The sequence below is a fragment of the Montipora capricornis genome, chromosome 8 (assembly GCF_036669925.1).
Source record: "Montipora capricornis isolate CH-2021 chromosome 8, ASM3666992v2, whole genome shotgun sequence".
Classification (NCBI taxonomy): Eukaryota; Metazoa; Cnidaria; class Anthozoa; order Scleractinia; family Acroporidae; genus Montipora; species Montipora capricornis.
The window spans coordinates 8,554,440-8,576,284 of NC_090890.1; the positions used below are offsets into that span (position 1 = coordinate 8,554,440).

Sequence of the window (21,845 nt, forward strand, 5' to 3'; positions counted from 1 at the left end):
TATGTTCCACATGACATAAATTACTCTGTTCCAGTAGGCTCACAGGTTTTGGAAACCCTGAGATTTTTGCTCTAATAATATGCACATCAATGTCATCAGCTTCCCTGGGACAACAAAGGGGATTCTAAAAGCAGTGAAGCCTAAGGACTTTTCACAGGGGTAGAGGAACCTTGCAAGACATGGACAGTCCCCTAGGTGAAGTGTCTCTAGGCTGAACATCCCACTCACATAGAACTGGGAAGCTTTAATTGAGCGCAGTGTCTGAGAATGATTTCACACAATAAGGAGAAGATGATATTTTTATTTTAAAGGTCCATTAGAAGATTTGGAGAATTTATAAATATCATACATCATGTTTTATGAAGCGCAACTTCAACATTCGTTTCATTGTGCTATGGACAACCAGTGTTTTGTCATTGATTTTCTCAAGATTTTATTCTATTGTTACAGTAATAACACTTGCCATACTGCAATATTGAGCACTTTTTCTCAGCAAAGATTGGAAATGCTTTCACCTTGGCATACAAAACTTATTGTTTTATTGTTAATGTATAATTATGCAGGACATATAGCAAAATGTGCTTGTATGCTAGCAACTAGTGTAGCAGTCCTAGACCATACACTTAACAGCAAATACAGTGCTGTATAGTACAGTAAAATTATCTTGATTCCTGAAGTTTGGGACTAGAAACTTTTGAGTCAGCTTACAGATGGGCAAGGCTAATAATTGCATTTGCATGACAACAATGCAGGCTGATGTGACTGCTTGTGAACAATATACAGTAATGTCTACTTTTGAAGTTAATTTTTTTGCTGTTATTTTGCTTGACCGTAATGCACAGTTATTGTTCATGAAAGAAACCCAAAGAATAATGCTTGAAACTCTACAGAACCTTGAAAAAGCCATAACAGAGGTCAGTTGATATTCTTTAATTTTAGTTATAATAGGCCATTTCCGAGTTCATGTCTTCCTCCTCTTCAAAGCGAGTCTAAGTGCGAAGTTTTTCTTATGAAAATTAGTTTCCATTCATATGTAAAGTAGAACTAATTAACATCACAAAAACTTCGCACTTAGACTCGCTTTGAAGAGGAGGCAGACGTGAACTCGGAAATGGGCTATTGTAAATTATGTTATTTTAATGATTTTTCCTTTGTTATAAGTACTGTACAGCATAAGGTAAAAGGATAAAATGTTATTCATAATTTCAGGGCTTGAAATTGCGACCAATACAGTCGCAATTGTGACTCGCTAAAGTTTTTCCATTTGTGACTAAAATATCTGGAGAAGTCGCAAACTTGCGACTTGTTTTCACCTTCGCTCTTTCGAAACAAAAGGGTTAGCAGTTACCACTTTGCCGCTACTTTTACTAAAATAATTAAAGAAATGACAAAAATATTTTGTTTCTCACCGTGAATTTTCTTTCAATCTGAAGATAGCATAATTGTAGCGCAATTTAGCTGCAAAGTTATGTGCACCACTCCATTCCATTTTTAATGGTTTCTTTACACACAAGTATTGCGAGCTCATATTTTGTTTATTGCTAAACCGCTGATAACACAAAGCAGCGTGACGATTTTGTGACTTAAGTTTGTGAAATTGCGACTAAATTTTCATATCTTGTCACAAAATTGCGATGGGATTTTTTGTTAATTTCAAGCCCTGGCTGTATATTAACCCTTTGATGCCCAAACCGGCCTAAACCAGCCAGACTGTCTAACGCCAGACGATTTTATTCGTCAATGGGGAACCCATGGGAGTCAATGGGTTAATAACTCACTGAAAAACTATGTCCCCATTAATAATACTAGCTCTCTGAGACAAATGGTAATTATAAAGCAGAAAATGAGACTGACGAATAGAACTTAAGAACTGATTTGAAATTACCATTCCATATAATTTATTACACATAACATGAGAATTGTACAAATCTATACGCTTTATTTTCACATGTAGAAAAGGCTTATACAGCCAATCAGAATGGCGTACAGCTAATTTTCACATGTGGAAGTATAACCAATCAACGATAGCGTAAAGGCGTTTCCTTGCCAATCACTCGTGCATCTCGTGCAAATCGTACTTTGTTATTGAATTAAATTAAATTTGCATTTGGTTTTATTGTTAGTGAGTTTTTGTTTCTAATTTGCGTTCAGAAAACTATTTTAATGAAAATTCTCGTCTTATGTGTAATAAACAGTTCACGACATAGAAAGTGCTTTGTACGGGGTTTTATTCACTCGTTGTTTGTGTCAAAAACCCTCACTTGCTCGTTCCTCGCTCGTTTGGGTTTTTGACACAAACAACTCGTGAATAAAACCCCGTACACTGCACTTTCTATGACGTAAACTCTCTCTCTCTCTCTATATATATATATTTTTTTTGTGGTTTATACTTTGATTTAGGATGATTTTGAAAAGAATGAGGAGGAGCTGAGACAACTTCTTGACAAAAGTGAAAAGCTTTTTGTCATAGTCCAGGTAACAAAGTTACATTGTAGCATGATAATTGGCAAGATTCATATGACTCAGATCAAGTTGGGTTGGAACCTTGAGCATCAATCTACATGCAAAGCCATTAACATACTGTAACCACATAGCCAAACTGCAGTAAAGGTGTTGGACAAAACACTGACTGGCCCAATCCATGGATTAACCCGATGGACTAATACCCGGTAACCCATTAATGGACTAACCTAAAAATACTATTTTGAATGAGTTCTAAGTCACAAATAGTGCTTACCCCTTTCATCCCTGAAGAGTCCCCCATTGAAGAGTAAAATCTGTAAGTGCTATATGTACCGTACTCTTTAATAGGAGGGAAAGGGTTATTAGCCTAAACACCCATTTTAAACGGCCTTGATCAACAGTATTTACATGTATTAAACTCTTAAAGCACCCATTTAAAAAGGTTAGCTTTCGATAATAGACCTCTTTACAGTTGTGTGCTTAGTAACCTGGCCTTTAAATGAAAGTGAGGCTGGTGTTGACCTTGTTATGATACAGACCTCCCTCCTTTTCTTTTGTTAATGATGTTGTTGTTGTGCTAATTAGTACGAATTTACATAAGAAAAGCAATGAGGTTTCCATCAAAACAAGGTCAACTTCAGCCTCACTTTCCTTCATAGGTCAGGTAACTTAATAGCGCACAACTGTAAAATGAACTATTGTTGTGATGGCCGTTCACTTAATGGATTGTGAACTAAAGTGAGGCCAGTCCAATTCCTGGATTTAGTTGCATGCGGCCACGCGGTTGTGTGGACGAAAATAAACGTGGTACGTGTATCTGTAATTACGTAATGGAATGGTATTTTTTAGACTGAGGTAGTCTATTTTGGGGTCAGGTCCATCGGGGTAGTCTATGGACTGGGGGTCAGTGTTTTGTCCACCGCCTTGCCATAATGTACAGTGCACTCACATAATTATTGCATACATTTCCGTGTGTGCATGTGTGAAATGTGTGCCATCTTTTCTTTTGTTATTCATGTCCAATGGATTCTTTTGCATTCCGTTGTACACTGTCAGTAAATTTTATTCAACACAAATTGATATTACAATATAGTGCATCGATCATAGGGCGGTGAATCATTAACTTGTTATCGCCGATCAAGTTGAAATCCCTTAACCTCTGTTTAAGATAAAAATAAATAATAACTTGTGCAGTTCATGAATTGGTAAACAGAACCTAGTCTCAAATCTACAGTGCATGTAACTGTACTAAGTTAATTGCAGGATGCAAATGGTTTTTAAAGCAAAAAGGATGATGCTTTTTTATTTTATTGATAAGGCAAACCGTTTTCTGTTCTCAGGTCACAGACAATAAGTGTCAAATTCCTTATTATTGGTGCAATTAACACACCACAGAGAAATGAAACTTGGCCATAATAACTTATTACTATAATTATATTCTAATACTAGCAGTTCAGTTAACTTGTTGCTTTTCGTTTTATCTTTGGTAGGTACTGATAAAAATTCGGAACGAACTTGCTTATGCTAGGCTGGATTTGGAGAGAGCCGTAAAGACAAACTGTGGTGTAAGAGTAAACTTTATCATGTTTATAACAAATAACACTGGCTGGCTGCTCGACCCATTGACTCCTGGGAGTGAGATTTGACTCTGGCTATAAAACATCAGACAATTTTATTGTCTTGTCAACTGAGGGTGTCCTGGGATGCCTGAGGAGTGAATTAATATGAGTCAACCAGTCAAAAACGCATGAAAATTCTCTTTTTCCAACTTCAAGTTGCCTCTCTTTTTGAGTAAGTAATGCCCGGTATCTGTCGATAAGAAGTTAGAAATGAGCTAAAATCAGCAACTTTCAGCTTTAATAGGTGTAACTTAATTTCTCTATACTCATTAATTAGCTATAAAGAGAAATGCAGTCTTCATGTAACACTGACAATACAGAAAAGAGTTAATTATGAACTCAAGGTGGAAACAAATTAAGCATTCTGGTTGGTCTATAATCAAAGAAAGTCATGGTAGCCAATCAAATGCAATCCCTGGATGATGCAATTTTTGGCGTGGTTTAAGCTGGCTGATGCAACCTGTTTTCCTCTCATCTTGCATTTTTCTTAGATTGATATGGCAAAAAAGAGGGTAAAGTGGCTTCAGGATAGGCTGGAAAAAGTTCTGTTGACTGCAAGAAGCTATTGTCATTTGAACCTTAGGTTATCACATAAAAACAAGGTAACTACTGGTATTTGAAATTTTTTTTTGACGAAAATTCATTGTCAAGAATTAAAGGTGACCATGACAACCCTATCAGCTGCAACCAGAAACCACTATTTCTTGAACTACATTTATGATAATGTACAGTCACAAGTCTTCTGAATATTAAGTGCCTCGTCGACCTGGAAGGATGATTATGTACCCAGCAGGGAGGACATGCAACAATAGACCTACAAGATGAGACAAAAGGTCGACTGCATGCACAGTCGAAAGCAAACCATTAGGCTCCTTCTTCTATGCATCCCATTCCAATCACGTAGCATGCTCAACTTGTCCTGCAGCAATACTGGTTTTTCTTTTTCCAACTGCAAATGGATGGAATGCTGAGTGACCTTTCGGATTGCACATGAATTTCCACTGAACATTGCAAAAAACTTTTACATGTACATGTACATTCGAAAAGGCAATGAAACTTCATATTCGAGCCTGCTTGGGTAATATTTGATAGCGATAGTGGAATTAACCTCAACTTTATAAAGTAGTCGGTCTTGGAAAATGTGCGTGCACAAAAGGGAAGCGGCCCAAGCACTGCATGATGACATGTGACATCTAGTGAGTAATCGGAAAATCTCAGAAGATTCTCCAAACCTTGGAATGGAAATTCTTGAGTTCTGCTGTTTTCTTATTGGAATCGAAAAATGCTGATTAGTTATATCGGAAAGGAAATTTCCGATATTAATTTGGAGATGCTCCTTAAGGTTAGGGACACTGCCTGGTGAAAATCTTTGAAGGATCTTTGAAGATCCTTAAAGACTCCTCAAAGATCTTTTTGAGGATCTTTCTAAGGATCTTTTCTTGAATCCTCAAGGATCCTACCTAGGATCCTTGAAGATCCTTAAAGATCCTAGCTTTTCTTGCCAAGATCCTCAAAGATCCTTGCCAAGATCTTCAAGGATCCTTGAGGATCTTTGAAGATCCTGTCCAAAATCCTTGAGGATCTTCGAAGATCCTGTCCAAGACCCTTGAGGATCTTCAAAGATCCTGTGCAAGATCCTCAAGGATTTTTAAAGATCCTGACCAAGATCTTTGAAGATCATCAAAGATCCTTGAGGATCTTTGAAGATCCTGTCCAAGATCCTTAAGGATATTCGAAGATACTGTCCAAGACCCTTGAGGATCTCCAAAGATCCTGTGCAAGATACTCAAGGATTTTTAACGATCCTGACCCAGATCTTTGAAGATCATCAAAGATCCTTGAGGATGTTGAAGTAACCAACCAAAGATCCTTGGGATCTTCGAAACCCATCTCCAAGATCCTTAAGGATCTTCAAAGATCTGGTGCAAGATCCTTGAGGATCTTCAAAAACCCTTGCCAAGATCATGTGCAAGATCCTTGAGGATGTTTATGTTTAAATATCATTTAGGACTTTACAGGAACTTAGCCAAGATTATTAATTTTATTGTCCACCTTCTCACCCTGAATTGCACTTATTGGACTGAAGTTTGATGTACAAAATTCTTTTATTTAAACACCTGGAAAAAGGAGCTTTCTTTCTGTAGAAGAGAAACTTCAATACATAAAATTCTTCATTTACACGTAATGCTAAGTATGATTGAAGTAAAATAACAATGATGAATCATGGGAAATCAATATCCGACTTTATTCGCTAGCATTATTTAATGAAGTGAATGACAAACAGCCACACACTACGATTCTCGTTGAGTAAGATGCAAGTGAAGTTTGGTAAGGCGAACCCTCATCACCCTGGCTGACGTTATCCAAAAATGTGCACTAACTTCTCGGTCAAAGGGATGGGAAGAATACAATAAAAATCTAACAAACCTGAACAAATGATGCATTGACTATTGTTTTTCACAGACTTGATGTGGATCAAGTTGTCTTTGACAGTTGTTGTTTTAACATTGAAACTCTGACAACTTTGCTCACATCTTATTCAACTGACAATCATAGTAGCTTTTGGAGTTATTTGGTCACATGGTTATCCATTAATTAAAAGTTTAGCTGCATACAGTGAACCAGTTTCTTAATTAAAATTACCTATAATATGACTTGAATGTATATTAATAATCATAGAAACAATACAGATAAAATATAGAAACTCATACAGTTTTTATCAAGTACTCATTATTATTAAAAACTGAACTACAGATATCACATTTCCAGCATTTTCATTGGCTTACCGGACACAGGTTATCAGCTCATATACATGCACTACCAAATATGGTCAATGAACACAGCAGCAAATACACAGTTTTGCAGCTCCGAGAAACACTGGCCAAATAAATTCAACATTAAAGAGTTGTGATGTTGGGGTTTTTAGTAAAACAATCATTCTACTCGGGCTTGCTGGATATAAAGTGATGATAACCAACTCGGCGCTACGCGCCTCAGTGGTTCTCTCTCACTTCATATCCAGCGCACTCTCGTAGAATAATTGTTAAATATCGAAGATATGGCTGGGAATATTCAACATGTTTTCACAAACAGCCATTTTTATAGAGAAAATGTTTCTTAAAAATAAGACAAAAACCTTAAATTGTAGCCAAGAAAAACAGCAAAAGAGAAACATTACAAGTACAAGTACATGTACTACAACAATAAGGTTTGATTTTACCTAACACATTTGTATTTATTTCATTTTATCTATCTTTTCATTACTAATTTTTTTCTTCACTCAGTATTTGGTGCTATTGTCGGTTGAGGCTGCTTTTTTAGAACTTTTTCTGAATATTTTGCAGTTACGCATCCTGAAAGAAAAACAAAACCATAAGGGCAAATTACTCATATTGATTATCATGAATTCCACATGTACTCGCAAGTCATGCCGTGGAAGTGGGAATAAATGTGCATCACCTAACGTTTGAAAATTGCTATGAACCTCAGACACATGTAGCATTTACAGAGAATCGAAGGAATCCTTTGCCAATCATATAATTTGCAACAACCACTCTTTAGATGTAAACCTTATTAAGTAATCTCGTAAGAGATTCACCTATTTTTTACAGGATTATAGCAAGTAAGCCGAATTATAATCCTTGGCTGTACATGTCAAATTCGGACTTGAAGTTTGAAAAGTTCGAATTTCGGCGAACTCAATGTTGTACGCAATTAAAATCTTTTCGGAGTAAAACGTTTTGTTCCAGTATTTCCATATCATTTTAAATGTGAATGCTTCATTGTCATGCAAATTAAACACACAAAGAATCTTAACCCCGAAAGATTTGAATTGGTTGAGTTAGCCGAATTATTCTATCATCATTTTTAAGGACAATAAGGCATCAACTCAAATATTATCTACTTATAATTAGCGCCTACCTTCGTACTTGGATTGCTGTACGCATTTCCTTGTTTTGAATCAGTATTTATAGGGTAAAACAATCATGAATGCTCGTTGATACAAACTTAAATAAAACCGTCGAACGTCCCGTCGAACTGTAAGAGGAGCCATCCTTGGTGACTGCTGACCAAAAGGGAAACGGCTCTCTAGTTTCCAGTCTTATGTCTCGCGTGTTATCCAAGATGGCGGAGGATTACAACCCTCCAATTCGTCTGTACTTTAAAGAAAAAGTGAGCAAAAGTCATGGCAGACTCATCGAATTAACCCTTAAAGGAATGTGAAAAGATACTGATCGAGCCGATTCGTCACTAGAGTCTCTAGATGTGGCCCTGAATTCTGTATTTTAGCCCTGGTCTTTTTTTAAAGGATTACGTGCTGACACGAATTCTTTGATATTTCGAGAGTATACTGTTTCATATTGCTTCTGGCCCGGCCTGCAGCAATTACGAGTTCATCAAACAAGGTAATCTGTTACTGATATTTCCGACAATCAATGGATTACATCAGAATAAAAGTTTTCTTTTTAATTGATTCGTATACAGCGTGATTATTTTTATGTTCAAATGATACTTGAGGGTACATGTACGTAATACCTCATAGGATCTTTAGGGATTTTATACACTTCACTCCTATAAAGGTCCTTACAAGATCCTTATCCTTGAAGGATCAAGATCACTCTAAAGATCCTTTTTAGATCCTTGAAAGATCCTCATAGGATCTTTCAAAGATCCTAACAGAGATCCTTTCAAGATCACTTTAAGGTTCCTTTTAAGATCCGTAAAGGATCCTCATAGGATCTTTCAAGGATCCTAATAAAGTTCCCTTCAAGATCACTATAAGGATCCTTTTAACATCCTTGAAGGATCCTCATAGGATCTTTCAAGGATCGTAACAAAGATCCTTTCAAGATCACTTTAAGGATCCTTTTAAGATCCTTGAAGGATCCTCATAGGATCTTTCAAGGATCGTAACAAAGATCCTTTCAAGATCACTTTAAGGATCCTTTTAAGATCCTTGAAGGATCCTCATAGGATCTTCAAGGATCCCAACAAAGATCTTTTCAAAATACCTCAGAAGATCCTTTTAGGATCCTTAAAGGATCCTCATACAATCCTTGAGGATCTTTCGAGGATCCTTTTATGGTTTCTTTCAAGATCACTATAAGGATCCTTCAAAGATCCTCAAAAGATCCTAGTATGATCTTTAAGGATCCTGTCAAAGATTTTATTAAGATCCTTTCAAGGATCCTTTTAAGATCCTTGTAAGATCCTCGGTCACTCTTTGAGGATCTTTAAGGATCCTTTTGAGGATCTTTCCAAGATTTTGTGTGTGGATCTTGGTAAGATCTTTGCAAGATCCTGATAATTTCCTCAAGGATCTTGATGAAGTATCCCAAGAGTCCTCAATGTTAGAAAATCTTTGAAGATCCTTTAAAGATCCTTCAAGGATCCTGTGAAGATCTTCATCTTTAAAGATCTTTGTCAGGTCTTTGAAGATCTTTGAAGATCTTTAAAGATCCTTTAAGGATTTTCACCAGGGCTGCCCACATTTTAGGAATTAGGGGTTGTGGAATCGTCTGAAGAACTGGAAACACGCTTTAACAACACCAACATATTAAATAAAGAGAGTTTATTACATTCCGCCAACATTCAAGCCTCTTTAGTTCCTTTGTTTTTTTGCCTGCTCTGCTTACTTGCCTATCTCATAATAACGAGTGTGTGTCATAATATTTGCCTCCATTTATGGGTCAGAATGAAAGAGAGGGATAAAATTGAACTACAACATACACATTAATCTGTGAGTAAAATTGCTTTTTGGTTGCCCAGACACCTGAATCTGGATTAAAAGATCAGATTTCAGAGAAATTGTGGAATAAACTTTCAAAGGGACAACAGGAGATGTTGCTGGAGAGTGAAAAAAGGAAACAGCCACATGATCTTGATGAAGCAACAGTCACCCCCATTTTGAAAGAAGTTGCTAAAATGCACTTGCAGCAGACTGAATCAGCAGGTCAGTTAATAAATGGTTGCTATATTAAATTATTCAGAGTCTTTTTATCCAAAACAAACTTGTTGCCTCATTGACTCCTAGGATTGAGACTTGCATGTACTGTAATTATCTTGGTTTTTCCTCTGATTAACCAGAGGATTTTACTCTATCTAACACCAGGGGCCCGTTTCTCGAAAGTCCCAAAAACTTTTCGGGTCCGAAAAGTCATCTGTGAAATTGTCAACCGCTTGTTTTGGAAAGCCGATCTTTTAACATGTTTTCAAGGTAACAAAAATAAAAATAACTGTGAAGTTTGATGAATTAAATGCTCTCCGTTCTTGAGATACATAGGGAATTGTCAGTGACACCCGAAATTTGCCCATAAAGTTTTGGGACTTTTGAGAAACGGCCCCCAGATGATTTTACATGTACTCCTTTAGGGGGGTTGTTCAGGAGTCAATGTGTTAACAAGCCCTACATCCACTCAAAAACTATGTCCCCTTTAATCATGATAAATTATAAGAGCTCATGGTAATCCTCTCATCAGGCAATAAGGAAAAGAGTTTGACATCTGAATGAAGCAGTGTTTTTAACTCAACACAAGCAGTCAATAATATTATTCATACAAAACAAACAATATGTTTTCAGCTCGCTAATTATTGCTGACGCGTTCCTTGACCATTATTAGGTACTGCAGGTATTTGAACTGATAGCCTGTGTCCGGCAAACCTATGAAAATGCTGGAAATCTGATATCTGTAGTTCCGTTTTTAATAATACATTTTTTTTAGTATAATTATACATGTAGTAAATATTAATTTTATATAATTACAAATGTATATAATTTATTATTCATTTTGTTCACCTAGTACGGGATATTAATAACTCTGTCTGGAACTTGCAATTATTGGTGAATGGGCTTGATAGCTCAGTTGATAGAGCAGGTGCAGTGCAATCACATGGTCATAGGTTTGAATCCTGTTCATTAGGCTGGATTTTTTCGGCCGGGGCTGTTTTTGCAACATCACAAGTCTCTCATCTCGATGTGACAATCTTTCCAACTTTCATTTCATTCTATTCTGCAGAACTTTATAATTATATTAAAATGAAACGTCATATTCTTAAAAGTTAAATATTACAGTACATGACATGATCACAAAGGGCCAATTGTCATTTTATAAACTAATTAAGACACTTACCATGGAAGCAATCTAGTAACAATCACTCTGTATAGTCTATACAACTGTAAATATTGCCATCTCCTGGTTGATTTTTGGTTTCTAGAATCAATCACTGAACAGACTGAAGGTAGAACTGCTAAAGATAACAAAGAATTAGTAATCACTGTTGGGGAAGAATCTCGGCAGATTGAAGAAACGGGACTTGTGAAAGAGAAACAGTGAGTGTAGTCTGTAATTTTACAAATTGTGGAGTTACGTCATATTAAGGAATTGTATTTCCATTGGGTTCGATTTATAAACTGCCTGTTATTCTTTATTAACTAAAGCTGCATTACCCCCACTGGTTTACTGGGCTTTAACAAGTACACACAAGAATGGAGTAAAATGGCTTAGGAAAAGACCCAAAACCGCGGCTTTTTATTGAACCGTGAAAGTCTGAAGATTACACTTGATAGATAACGTTGTTTTGTCCCAGTTAAGGTGGTGGACAAGAAGAGTGTCATGCAATGCTACCAAATTGAAATCATCACTCAAGCAGCCTTGTGAGGCCATGACGTGGATGTCAAAAGGGTGGAGGAGAGCAATGCAAACAAGCCTCTTCACCCGTTGAAAGTTGGTGATGAATGATCAATCCTAACTGCTAAGGCAAGGTCGCATAGAAGCAAGGTAGTAGAGGCGGTAGCATTGCATTTGCATTCTCTTGGCCTCCAAACACATGATGCAAATATTATTATATCATTAAATTGTAATGCAATATTGAATAATATCAGCATGCGACTTACACCGACACATTAAATTACACATAAGATAGCACACTAGGAAAGCCTGCTGAAAAACATAAAAATCCTATCTGCAAGCAAATTATTCCACATACTGCAGGTGCACAGTGTGTATTAAATTACAAGAATGATGTGTTACTCTGTTTGAGAGAAAGAAAGTTGACCTGTCTACCAAAACATAATATTACATGACATTCTATAAATTGTGTACATAAATCAAGACCCCTCAAGACAACGCAGTTATGTCATGCCCAAAACAGCAGACAAAGCCCACACAGTATTTTATTTTTCAGGAAACAAAGAAAAAGATCAGATGTCTCAAGGAGTAGCGCTGATAAAACTGTTTTGAAGTCAGAGTCAAGCAGCCAAATAGAGAGGTTATCACCAAGCAGTCATCACGGCCATGATTACCATTCGGATCAAGAAACTGTCACTACTGCAGAACCACAATCGGATTCAGAAGAATTCATTGATGATCATCTTTCAGACTCAATGTTGAGTTCTGTTGGTGCAGCAGCAGAGTTGGATGAAGTTAGATCTGATTCTAAGAGAGTTCTAACAACTCCATTGGAAGATGATGATGATGATGTACTTAAAGGTACAGTGTAATTAATTAATGAGGAACATTAGGGATCATGGTAACTTACAGATGTAGGGTTAGTGAACAATTGGTACATCTGTGAGGAGATTGAATAATGTATTTTTAGGTTTGTTTATTAATTAATTAATTATTAAGTACATCTACATGTACGGGTATACATGTAAACTACAATTTAAGAGTCCAATTCTCCCTGTGACACCAACTGTATTCATGTAAATTTGGTTCTGTGATCAAGGCTGTCAAATGTTGTGGATCAAACCTTTGAAGAAGCTGCACAATCCACATAATATTATCAATGCGGAAAAAGTCTGCTAGGAGCCTAGAAGGCCATCAGGCCTTCACTTATCTCTGGTTTCTGTAGCATGTCAAGCGACTAGGAGTATTTCTACTCCCCCCTGGATGGGATGCCAGTCCATCGCAGGGTTACCCCCAGCATTTAGCCCTTTGACTCCCAAGCCGGCCTGAACCGGCTGTACTTAGTATTTTACTCTGTCTAACGCCAGACGATTTTACTCGTCAATGCATTAAATTTGCCGGTACCCATTTATACACCTGGGTGGAGAGAGGCACCCGGAGAGTATTAAAAGTGTCTTGCCCCAAGAACACAACGCAATGTCCCCCGCCAGCACCTAAACCTGGACCCCTCGATCCGGAGTCGAGCACACTGACCATGAGGCCGCCGTGCCTCCCCTATTTTTAGCTGTGGGAATTGAAGTGTTTATTGAAGTCATAATAAAACTCGAAGGCACCTGCTGTTCCCATTGTAAAGGCTTATATTAGGCTTAAATAGCCAGCTACCTATTTGTATTTCTAATGACTTAAGTGAATGGAAATACACAGCTGGTAATTGGTAATTACTGATCAAAGTCAAAAAGCTCCAACAGCCAGTCAAACTTTTACAGGACCTGAGTGAGCTCTTAAATATAATAATAATACCAACTTTATTCATTCAATTCAATGAAAACCGAGGATTCCAGAGGTTATCCCTATCTAGGGTATCTGCCCATAGCGGGATGTAATTGACTGAGAGGCGATTTTGATGAGGGAGGAAAACAGCTGGAGTACCTACTAGGGAAAAACCCTCAGAGTCAGACTGAGATTGACTGAAACTCAGCCCATGTACGATCTTGGGGCTGAAGGTTGAACCTGTGTCGCAGAGGTGGAAGAGGCAAGGTTGATAACCACTAAGCTGCTGTTACTTGGTTTGGGGGGGGAAGGGGGGGGGGGAGGTTTAGGGTAATTGAGGGGTAGGCAACCGATTGGAGGAGGAGTCGAGGGCTCATGATCACTAACACGGGTCTATCAACCCAGTTTCCCTAGACTTACATGTAGTTTTAATTAATGTCCATCCCTGTATGACGCTCCTTGGAGCAAGGATGGCACAGTCAGTTTGTGCGCGGCCTTGGTGCAAGAGGTCCTCAGTTTGATTCCCGGATCTCGCATCCTTGTTTTGACTTCTTTCCTTTCCGTGTAGCTAAGTAGCTTTAAATACCCGTAAAACAGAGCACCAGTCTGATGGAGAGGGGGGAGTAAAATGAGCGCACCGTCGACCTCAGGTTTGTCAGTTGAATTACTGTTACGAGTTATCAACGTTAAACTTAATATGGTTACTTTACGTTTATATTCAGTATGTTACAACTAATCCATTGCAACTTTGCAGGCTCAGCAGACAACGTACATGAGCTACCAGAAGAAGGCAACTTGAATGGTAATGATGACAACTATGTAACTGATGCTTACAACAATGATGATGATCAAGATATGGTTGGTGAATACTGGAGTTCAGAACATCATAAGTTTGAGTGGTCAGATTACATGCAAAGCCTAGATCCACTCTCATGGCATGCTCTTGGGCTGGGTGTTCCTGAAAGTTTCTTGTCAAAAGGTATAATAATTATTAATTATTTACATTATGTAGGTGACTGTGTAAAGGATTACATGTACATGTACAGTAGGTGTCTCTCCAACTATTTTCTGTTGTTTGTTTCATGAGTAAATGTCTCAAAAAAGTTCATATTAGTGCAAACACTCTTTATTATAAATCATATCACCAACAACAGAAACATTCTCCAACCTTGACTAAATTATACCACTGATAAAAATAATTATAGACATTTTGAGTGTATGAGAATAACAGAAACTTTTTTTTTTCCTGGCTTTCACCTAACATTTCCACCAAGTCCAATAACAGGCAAAAAGAAGCAGATGTAACAAGATCAATTTGAAAACATTTGAAAAGGAAAAGTAATGTTCCATAAAAATGTTACGTGACATTTCGATGACCTCATGTCATCATTGTTGAATATGAATAAATTAACATAAATTAAGTGACATAATATGGACACAGAAATAGGTACACAATTAAGCCAATGACCTGTGTAAATTACCAGTCAAGTGTTCACATACTAAGACAGTATATAAAGTAATCGCCCTTATTTCTGTGTGTATTATATTTAGTACTCATTTGACAATGATGAAAATGAGGTCGTTGAAAATTGCTGTGTAACATTTTTATTGTTACATGTAACTTTCCTAAGCTTTTAATATATTTAACTAACTCAGTCAGAATGCTTTTTTGTTGTTGTTGTTCAGCTCAGTCAGAGTATACACTGGTCCCAGGACCTACAGTGTCTTGTTTCCAAGTGTAGTCATAGAGAACTATCATGTATTAATTGCTTAATTTCAAATTACTGCCTAAGGTTTGCAAGAGCACTATCATTTTGTATAGGAAATTGTATGAACTCAAGTGCATTTCATGATTTATAGGCAGTCTCGTCATGGACCAATCAGAACCACAATATTTTGTTGAGTTTATAATAAGTATTATAATTACATTAAATGATTATTGAAAATTCTCTGCTCTGATTGGTTGTCCTTGAGGTGATTATTATGCGATAATCACCTAAGCCTTTTTTTTCAAAATGGCTGCAAGCCATTTTATTGAGGTGACAAAGGAAGAAATTTTTGTTTTAAAGAAAATGCATGTTAACTATTTTCTAAAAATTTAATAATCACCCAGTGTGTATTATACTAATTTCATCTCGCCTGCAGCGAATAATTGTAAAATACTGTACAAGTTTATCTATTCGCACATGTGTTGCATTTAATGACCCTAATTTTGCCTTTATATGCAAGATGGACTTTTACACGTCAAGAAATTTTGATCTTTTTCCAAGAAGAAAATGATTTTCTGATGCTGAAGTTAAATAAATATGTATATTTACATGTAATAATAATTATTATCATTAGTGTACGTATTAATGTGAAGGAACTGTAACAGTCATTACATTTTTGTCTCAAAAGACAAGCCTGATTTTGTCCCTGACTTGCCATGGAAAGAAAAGCCATTGAAAGTTAATAGCGTCATCGATGTTCATGTGAGTTCTTCTTTTTTTTCTTTCATTCTAACATACTGTAATTGCAAATTAATAAATGCCTAGAATAATAATTATAATTGTATGTGTAAATGCATCAAACCCAAGAATCAGTACCTTGATGGAATTTTATGTTTTGTGTGAGTACTGAGAAGAGCTGTCATTTGTGGTTGCTGTTTCTTTTCATCTCTGAAGGTGACTACCAGTCATAATATGTTAACTTCATAGGTGTCAAAAATGTCAGACGTACTTAAGGACCGGTGTGTGATTATGCAGGAAATGTAGACCTTAACAAGTGTTATTGAAATCCAAAAATAAACTGTTAATAAATCATGTGGATAAGGATTTTTATTACTCCTCTGTCACTTACATGTACAGCAAGACTTACTAGGTATAGACAAGTATTTTTTCTTAAAATTTGTTTCAGAAAATTGCCCTGGACAAATTACTACTGAGACTTCACAAAATGTATGAAACTATTGGCCAGGCAACACAATCAACCATCGAGCCAGCAACAAAAGATGTCAGAATAGAGACAGTAATGGGAAAGTTGGAAGGTACATGTAAATTCTTAAGTAGGTATGTTTAAAAGAAGGGGATTGATTCAAGGAGCAGGAAAGGAGCATAGTTCAGGCTAAATGCGTTGCGTTTAATTGGAGCTTGTTGCCCAGTTTGTTCCTTTAAGGAGGCTCGAAAGGGTTTCAACACTTAGAAGACACTCTGTTCAGATCAAATAACGCTACAACACAGCTGTATCACGTAACAGCAATGTTATGGTACCATATGAAACACCAATTATTTCCATACAAGATGTGATCATTATTGTGATGTAATAGGTCACCTTGCCAAATTGGGAAAGCCCAGCAAATTTTTTTTAAAGTTTGCAGGAAGTTTCCTGTTGGCCTTCTGATCACTTTTCAGTAATAAATAATGGGGTCACCGGGTTTGTTTTTGAGATGAGGAACTAAAGCCAAAGTATAGGGTGTTTTTGCCGGGCTTTCCCGTTGCCAAGGTAACCTATTGCGTCACAATAATGTCTGCATCTTGTTCAGCAATTATCGGTGTTTCATTTGGTACCATAACATTGCTGTTAAGTGATACAGTGTGAAGTACCAATCTTTCTAATTGTTGAAACTGGTTAGGGCCACCACGGCAAAGTCCTTGAGTGGACCTACTGTAGATGGTGTTAAACTGGGCCACTCATCCCTGAGGTGGCCCATAAGTAAAATCGTCGTTTAAGGCGACAGAGTACTCTCAGGACTGTAAGGATTAAATTAAGTTGCCAATCATCCCTAAAGCGGTCCCACTGACAAGTACATATAAAATCATCTGGCATAGACAGAGTTAAAGTGAAATAAAGTCTCAACTACTCTCAGGCCCTAGGGAAAGGGTTTAGTGATTCTCAGTCTACTTGACTGCATGGATTCCTTCCCAAATTGTGCTGTATTTTGCTACTTTTAACAGGAGCAAAAATATCATACAGCACAGGACTTACTAAGTTTCAAGGGTCCAGGCATTTCAGTAGAAGCCAGTCATCAGCAGTATACAGCTACCGTCTGTTTGTCAGAAATTTGCCTCTTACCGCAAGCTACTCTGCCTTGATTTTCACTCAAACTCTTGTAAAAGACAGGCGACCTCCGCTTATATTGATTAGCCAGGCATCATATACTTCAAATTAAAGTTACTGAAACCCTTGTGGTCATCATGCAACCACTGATTTAGAAAAGGCATTTGTAAATGCTTTCTTTATAGTGGAAGTACACTTAGCTAAATGTATCAAGCTAGTTTACAAGCACTCCACTGTTAACAAGGTGAAAGTAACAGTACAAACTTAACAGAAACATTGTTAAGAACCCCAACTGGCGGGAGGCAACCAGTTGGCTATTTACAAAGCGAGGTGGAGTTGAATCAGGGACAACCGAAAACAAATCCAAGCCAGGGATTTGAACCCAGAGCAGCCGCATGCAAACCCAACGCCCTAACCACTGGACCACACTGCCTCCATTTATTGTTTCTACTTTGTCTTCATTCTTTTGTATTTATGCTGCAGGTACATGTACTACATGTAAGCTTTTGAGCACTGTCTTAATCTTTATCTTAACTTTGGGGAGTTGTTTTTTTCTACACATCCAATAATAATATACTGAAACAACCCCAGTTTTTCCTAATGCTAACATTAGAACCTTGCGATCATCATGTTATCAAAAAGATTAAAAGCGTTAGGGCTATTTCAATATTGGCAAAATAACCTACAAGTACCTCTCAAATAACAGATGAAATTCAAGTCATGTACACTGTATTAGTCGAAGAATTCAATGTCTTCTAATTTCCTTGCGTGTGTCTTTTTTTTTTTTAAGTGGAAGCAGATCAAGTGGCTGGGTCAGTCATGGACAAACAACAGGTGTATTAATGTTCGGATGATGATGTACTGTAATGTCTAATAGACCCTATGCAAAAATGGCTGCCTTTAAATTATTCTTTTGTTCATATTCAAAATAGCCCAACTAACCTCGTTTTTGAGACAAAAATTTGTTATCCCGAATGAGGTTAGTTGGACTATTTTGAATATGAACAAATTAAAGAATAAAATAAAGGCAGCCATTTTTGCATAGGGTCTATGGGTTGGGTTATTAAAGAGAAGGTGTCTCTTCAATCTATGATCAATTTTGGGGACCTCCCAGGTACCACATGCAATAGTTCCAGTTGCTTAATTCAGCAGGCCCTATATTGCAGCACAAACATGATATTAATCTTGTTGTAGTTTATGTTGCCCTATCTTTTTCACCACAAATAAATTGAAGTGGAAAACAGTCACCGTTAACAAAGAGTACAAGACTCTTGACCTAATGTCAGTTTTTAAAGATTACCTTTCTGGTTTCTTGTAATTGCTGCGGTTGATATTTCTGTACGTTTTGTCTTTTTAATTATTAGAGTACACAGTCCTCAATATCAAAGCAAGCAAGCCGTGTCAGTTTACCTCAGATTGGCAGTCTTGTAGCTGGACAAAAAAGCATAATATCCATGGAAAAATACCCTGTCACAATACATGAGCCAACAGCCATTAGGACTGCTCGGCAGGTGAGAGCATCTCCAAATTCAGCGTTTTTGCCTGGGCAGATATTGTTGAGAGCTTTATCAAACCATAGGTACCCCAAGCTCTGTGTTGTGTTTTGAATTTAGAGAGCTTGCATGGCGAGTTTTAGTTGATACAAACCAGAGGGCTTCATAAAAGAAATAAGCACTAATGTTGCACTCACTTGTCTGTTGTCTCTTTGTGATCATTCTTTGATAATTTGGTGCCATTCTGTCCTCAGTTTCGCGAGATATCCTCAACCGAAGACCTATCTCTAAAAGAGAGAGAAAGTATGAAACGCTCACCGGTCGATCGGCCAAGCAAACCGAGAAATCGAGCCAAAAAATGTAGCCAAAATTCTTCAATCTGCCTCAAACTCGGCCAGCGACATGTTCGAAGATTCTATGGAACGTCTATTCAAGGAAATAGTCTTGCTATCCACTCTGCGGAGGAAAATTTGCCAATTTCGCCTTCTGTCAACATCCTTGTGACGAAAATTTCAAAATTGCTTGGATGAAACCTCATGCTCCTCAAGTCCAGTGAGGGGTGGAGCAAAAGATTTGTACTATAAAGGAAGAGGGGACTTGTCACCAATAATTGACCGTTTAGGTGCGTGATTGTCACAAGGATGTTGACAGAAGGCGAAATTGAAATTTTGTGGCAAATTTTCCTTCACAGAGTGGATAGTGAGACTATTTCCTTAAGTAGATATTCGATAGAATCTTCGAACATGTCGCTGGCCGAGTTTTACGAGTATTGAAGGATTTTGGCTACATTTTTTGGCTCAATTTCTCAGTTCGCTTGGCCGATCTACTGGTGAGCGTTTCCTATACCTTCTCTCTCTTTTAGAGGTAGGTCTTCGGTTAGGATACATTTTGTATCCCATGAAATAGAGGAGAGAATGGCACCAAATTACCAAATAACGATCACAAAGAGACAGCAGACACTTTGTCTTCTGGTTTGTATTCAATTAAAACTCGCCATACAAGCTCTCAAAATTCAAAACACAACACAGAGCTTGGGCCACCTGTGATCAAACTTGCCAATATTGTTTTTTTCTTTTTTTCGTGCTAATAACCCAGTAACAGTAGCCAATAATTTAGTTATGTAACTTCAACGAGATTAAACGTTTTGAAAAATGTGGTGTGATGTTAAAGAGATCTCCTGCAAGCAACATGTTAAACTACAGGGCACGAAATGAAGTGGTTCCTAAATATTAACTAAATATTACTAACAGTAATTTTAAAAAAGTAAAGTAAAGTAACCATATTTAACATTAATAACTGGTAACAGTAATTCAACGGACAAACCTGAGGTCAACGGTGCACTCATTTTACTTCCCCCTCTCCATCAATGCTCCGTTTGACGGGTATTTAAAGCTATTTAGCTACATGGAAAGGAAAGAAGTCGAAACAAGGATGTGAGATCCAGGAATCGAACTCAGGACCTCATACACCATTAGGCCGCGCACTAGCCACTGTGCCATCCTTGCTATTAAATAAAAGTTCTTTGTTCTGTCATTTTACATCTTGAAGCCAAGGTGGCATTCATGTATTATATATTATTATTTTGTCTCATGATAGATTTTCGTTGAACACAAATACAATGATTTTCGGAAAAAAACTTACCCAGTGAGTTTGAATATCCTATCGTCACTGCTATGATTTATCCATGCACATCTTTAAAGTGCCTACCACTTTAACACACTTTTCCACTTTATTTATTCTGTGATATCGTCCAAAATACATCGTTTTGTTTTTAGAACCTTTTTGATTGAAATTTCACTTTTTTATTGGCTTTGAAAGACAGGAAAAGTGCATGGTTATATATACTATTGATTCATAACCGAGCAATGGAGCGGATTGGGTTTGATACCGGGTTGACATCGCAAATTAATTTGCGTCGCTGTTTTCAAAGAACCATCTAGAATTGCAAAGCAGCATCATACAGTGTCGTTAAATTCAATGAATTTATTTAGTTGAATGTAGGGACTGTCAATGAAAATTTGAACTTGCAATGCTTAATAATATTATTGTATTACCCTGTTTACATGTTCTTTCTCCATAGAATCGAAGAAAGCTATTCCCACAGCAGTCCACAGTTTGGTGTGAGGACATTGAAGGTGGTTATAGGATTCCACAAATTCTCAAAGGGAAGCCAAAACCTGAACTTCCAAAAACGAAAAGCTTAGTTCTGGTTAGTGCTTTTGAGAAAAGTTAGTTTGAACACGTGAATCATTGTGCCGATTACAAGGCCAGACCACAGAACCCGAGAGAATCCATTCCCAAGTCTTTGTGAATATTCAAGTGTACCATTTCTTTCATATCCCACTTTATTTTGGGAAGTACGGTCGTCTGGGTGATTGTCGTCCTGAGAAGGACTGTTTTATGAACAATGACATTGACTGGCGTTTTATCCCATCTTTTGATGTTACACATATCACTTGACTCTGAAGATGACTTCCGGTCAGGTTACACCTTTCAGGAACCGGCCCCTGGTGTTTATGCACACATGTCTTTTCCGTGTCTATCTGAGATAACAGTATTATTAAGCAAGAGCAAATCTTTTTCTTAATCCCATAGTCAAGTCCCAAGAACCTGCAAAAAGCAGAAAGTCCTAAACATGAGCATCAAGTATCAGAATTGTAAGTAATACCACAGTTACAATACAAAATGAACTGTGGGTGAAGCCTAAGAGATTCTGTAGATCTGCGACATTATCTGGGAACAGGAAAATATTGCAGCATTGGCGAATTCCCTGATTTTGACGTAGATCAGAGAAAGCTAGGAATATATTAAAGTTCTCAACTGTCTCAACAGCAGTT

The 21,845-nt window shown here is 37.3% G+C and overlaps 1 protein-coding gene across 2 annotated transcripts in view; it reads left to right on the forward strand.

Moving 5' to 3' along the window:
• Positions 1-21,845, forward strand: part of LOC138059382 (uncharacterized) — a 46,822-nt gene that overhangs the window by 1,074 nt on the left and 23,903 nt on the right. Inside the window, exons 2-15 of one of the 2 annotated variants that reach the window (XM_068904974.1) lie at positions 843-914; positions 2,401-2,475; positions 3,954-4,028; positions 4,574-4,684; positions 9,852-10,035; positions 11,298-11,412; positions 12,267-12,571; positions 14,235-14,459; positions 15,878-15,951; positions 16,376-16,511; positions 18,306-18,349; positions 18,880-19,026; positions 21,089-21,217; positions 21,604-21,665. In XM_068904974.1, the coding sequence (XP_068761075.1) occupies positions 843-914; positions 2,401-2,475; positions 3,954-4,028; positions 4,574-4,684; positions 9,852-10,035; positions 11,298-11,412; positions 12,267-12,571; positions 14,235-14,459; positions 15,878-15,951; positions 16,376-16,511; positions 18,306-18,349; positions 18,880-19,026; positions 21,089-21,217; positions 21,604-21,665 (1,754 nt within the window). The remainder of the gene's footprint in view (positions 1-842; positions 915-2,400; positions 2,476-3,953; positions 4,029-4,573; positions 4,685-9,851; positions 10,036-11,297; positions 11,413-12,266; positions 12,572-14,234; positions 14,460-15,877; positions 15,952-16,375; positions 16,512-18,305; positions 18,350-18,879; positions 19,027-21,088; positions 21,218-21,603; positions 21,666-21,845) is intronic. The other variant, XM_068904975.1, reaches the window with a different exon arrangement.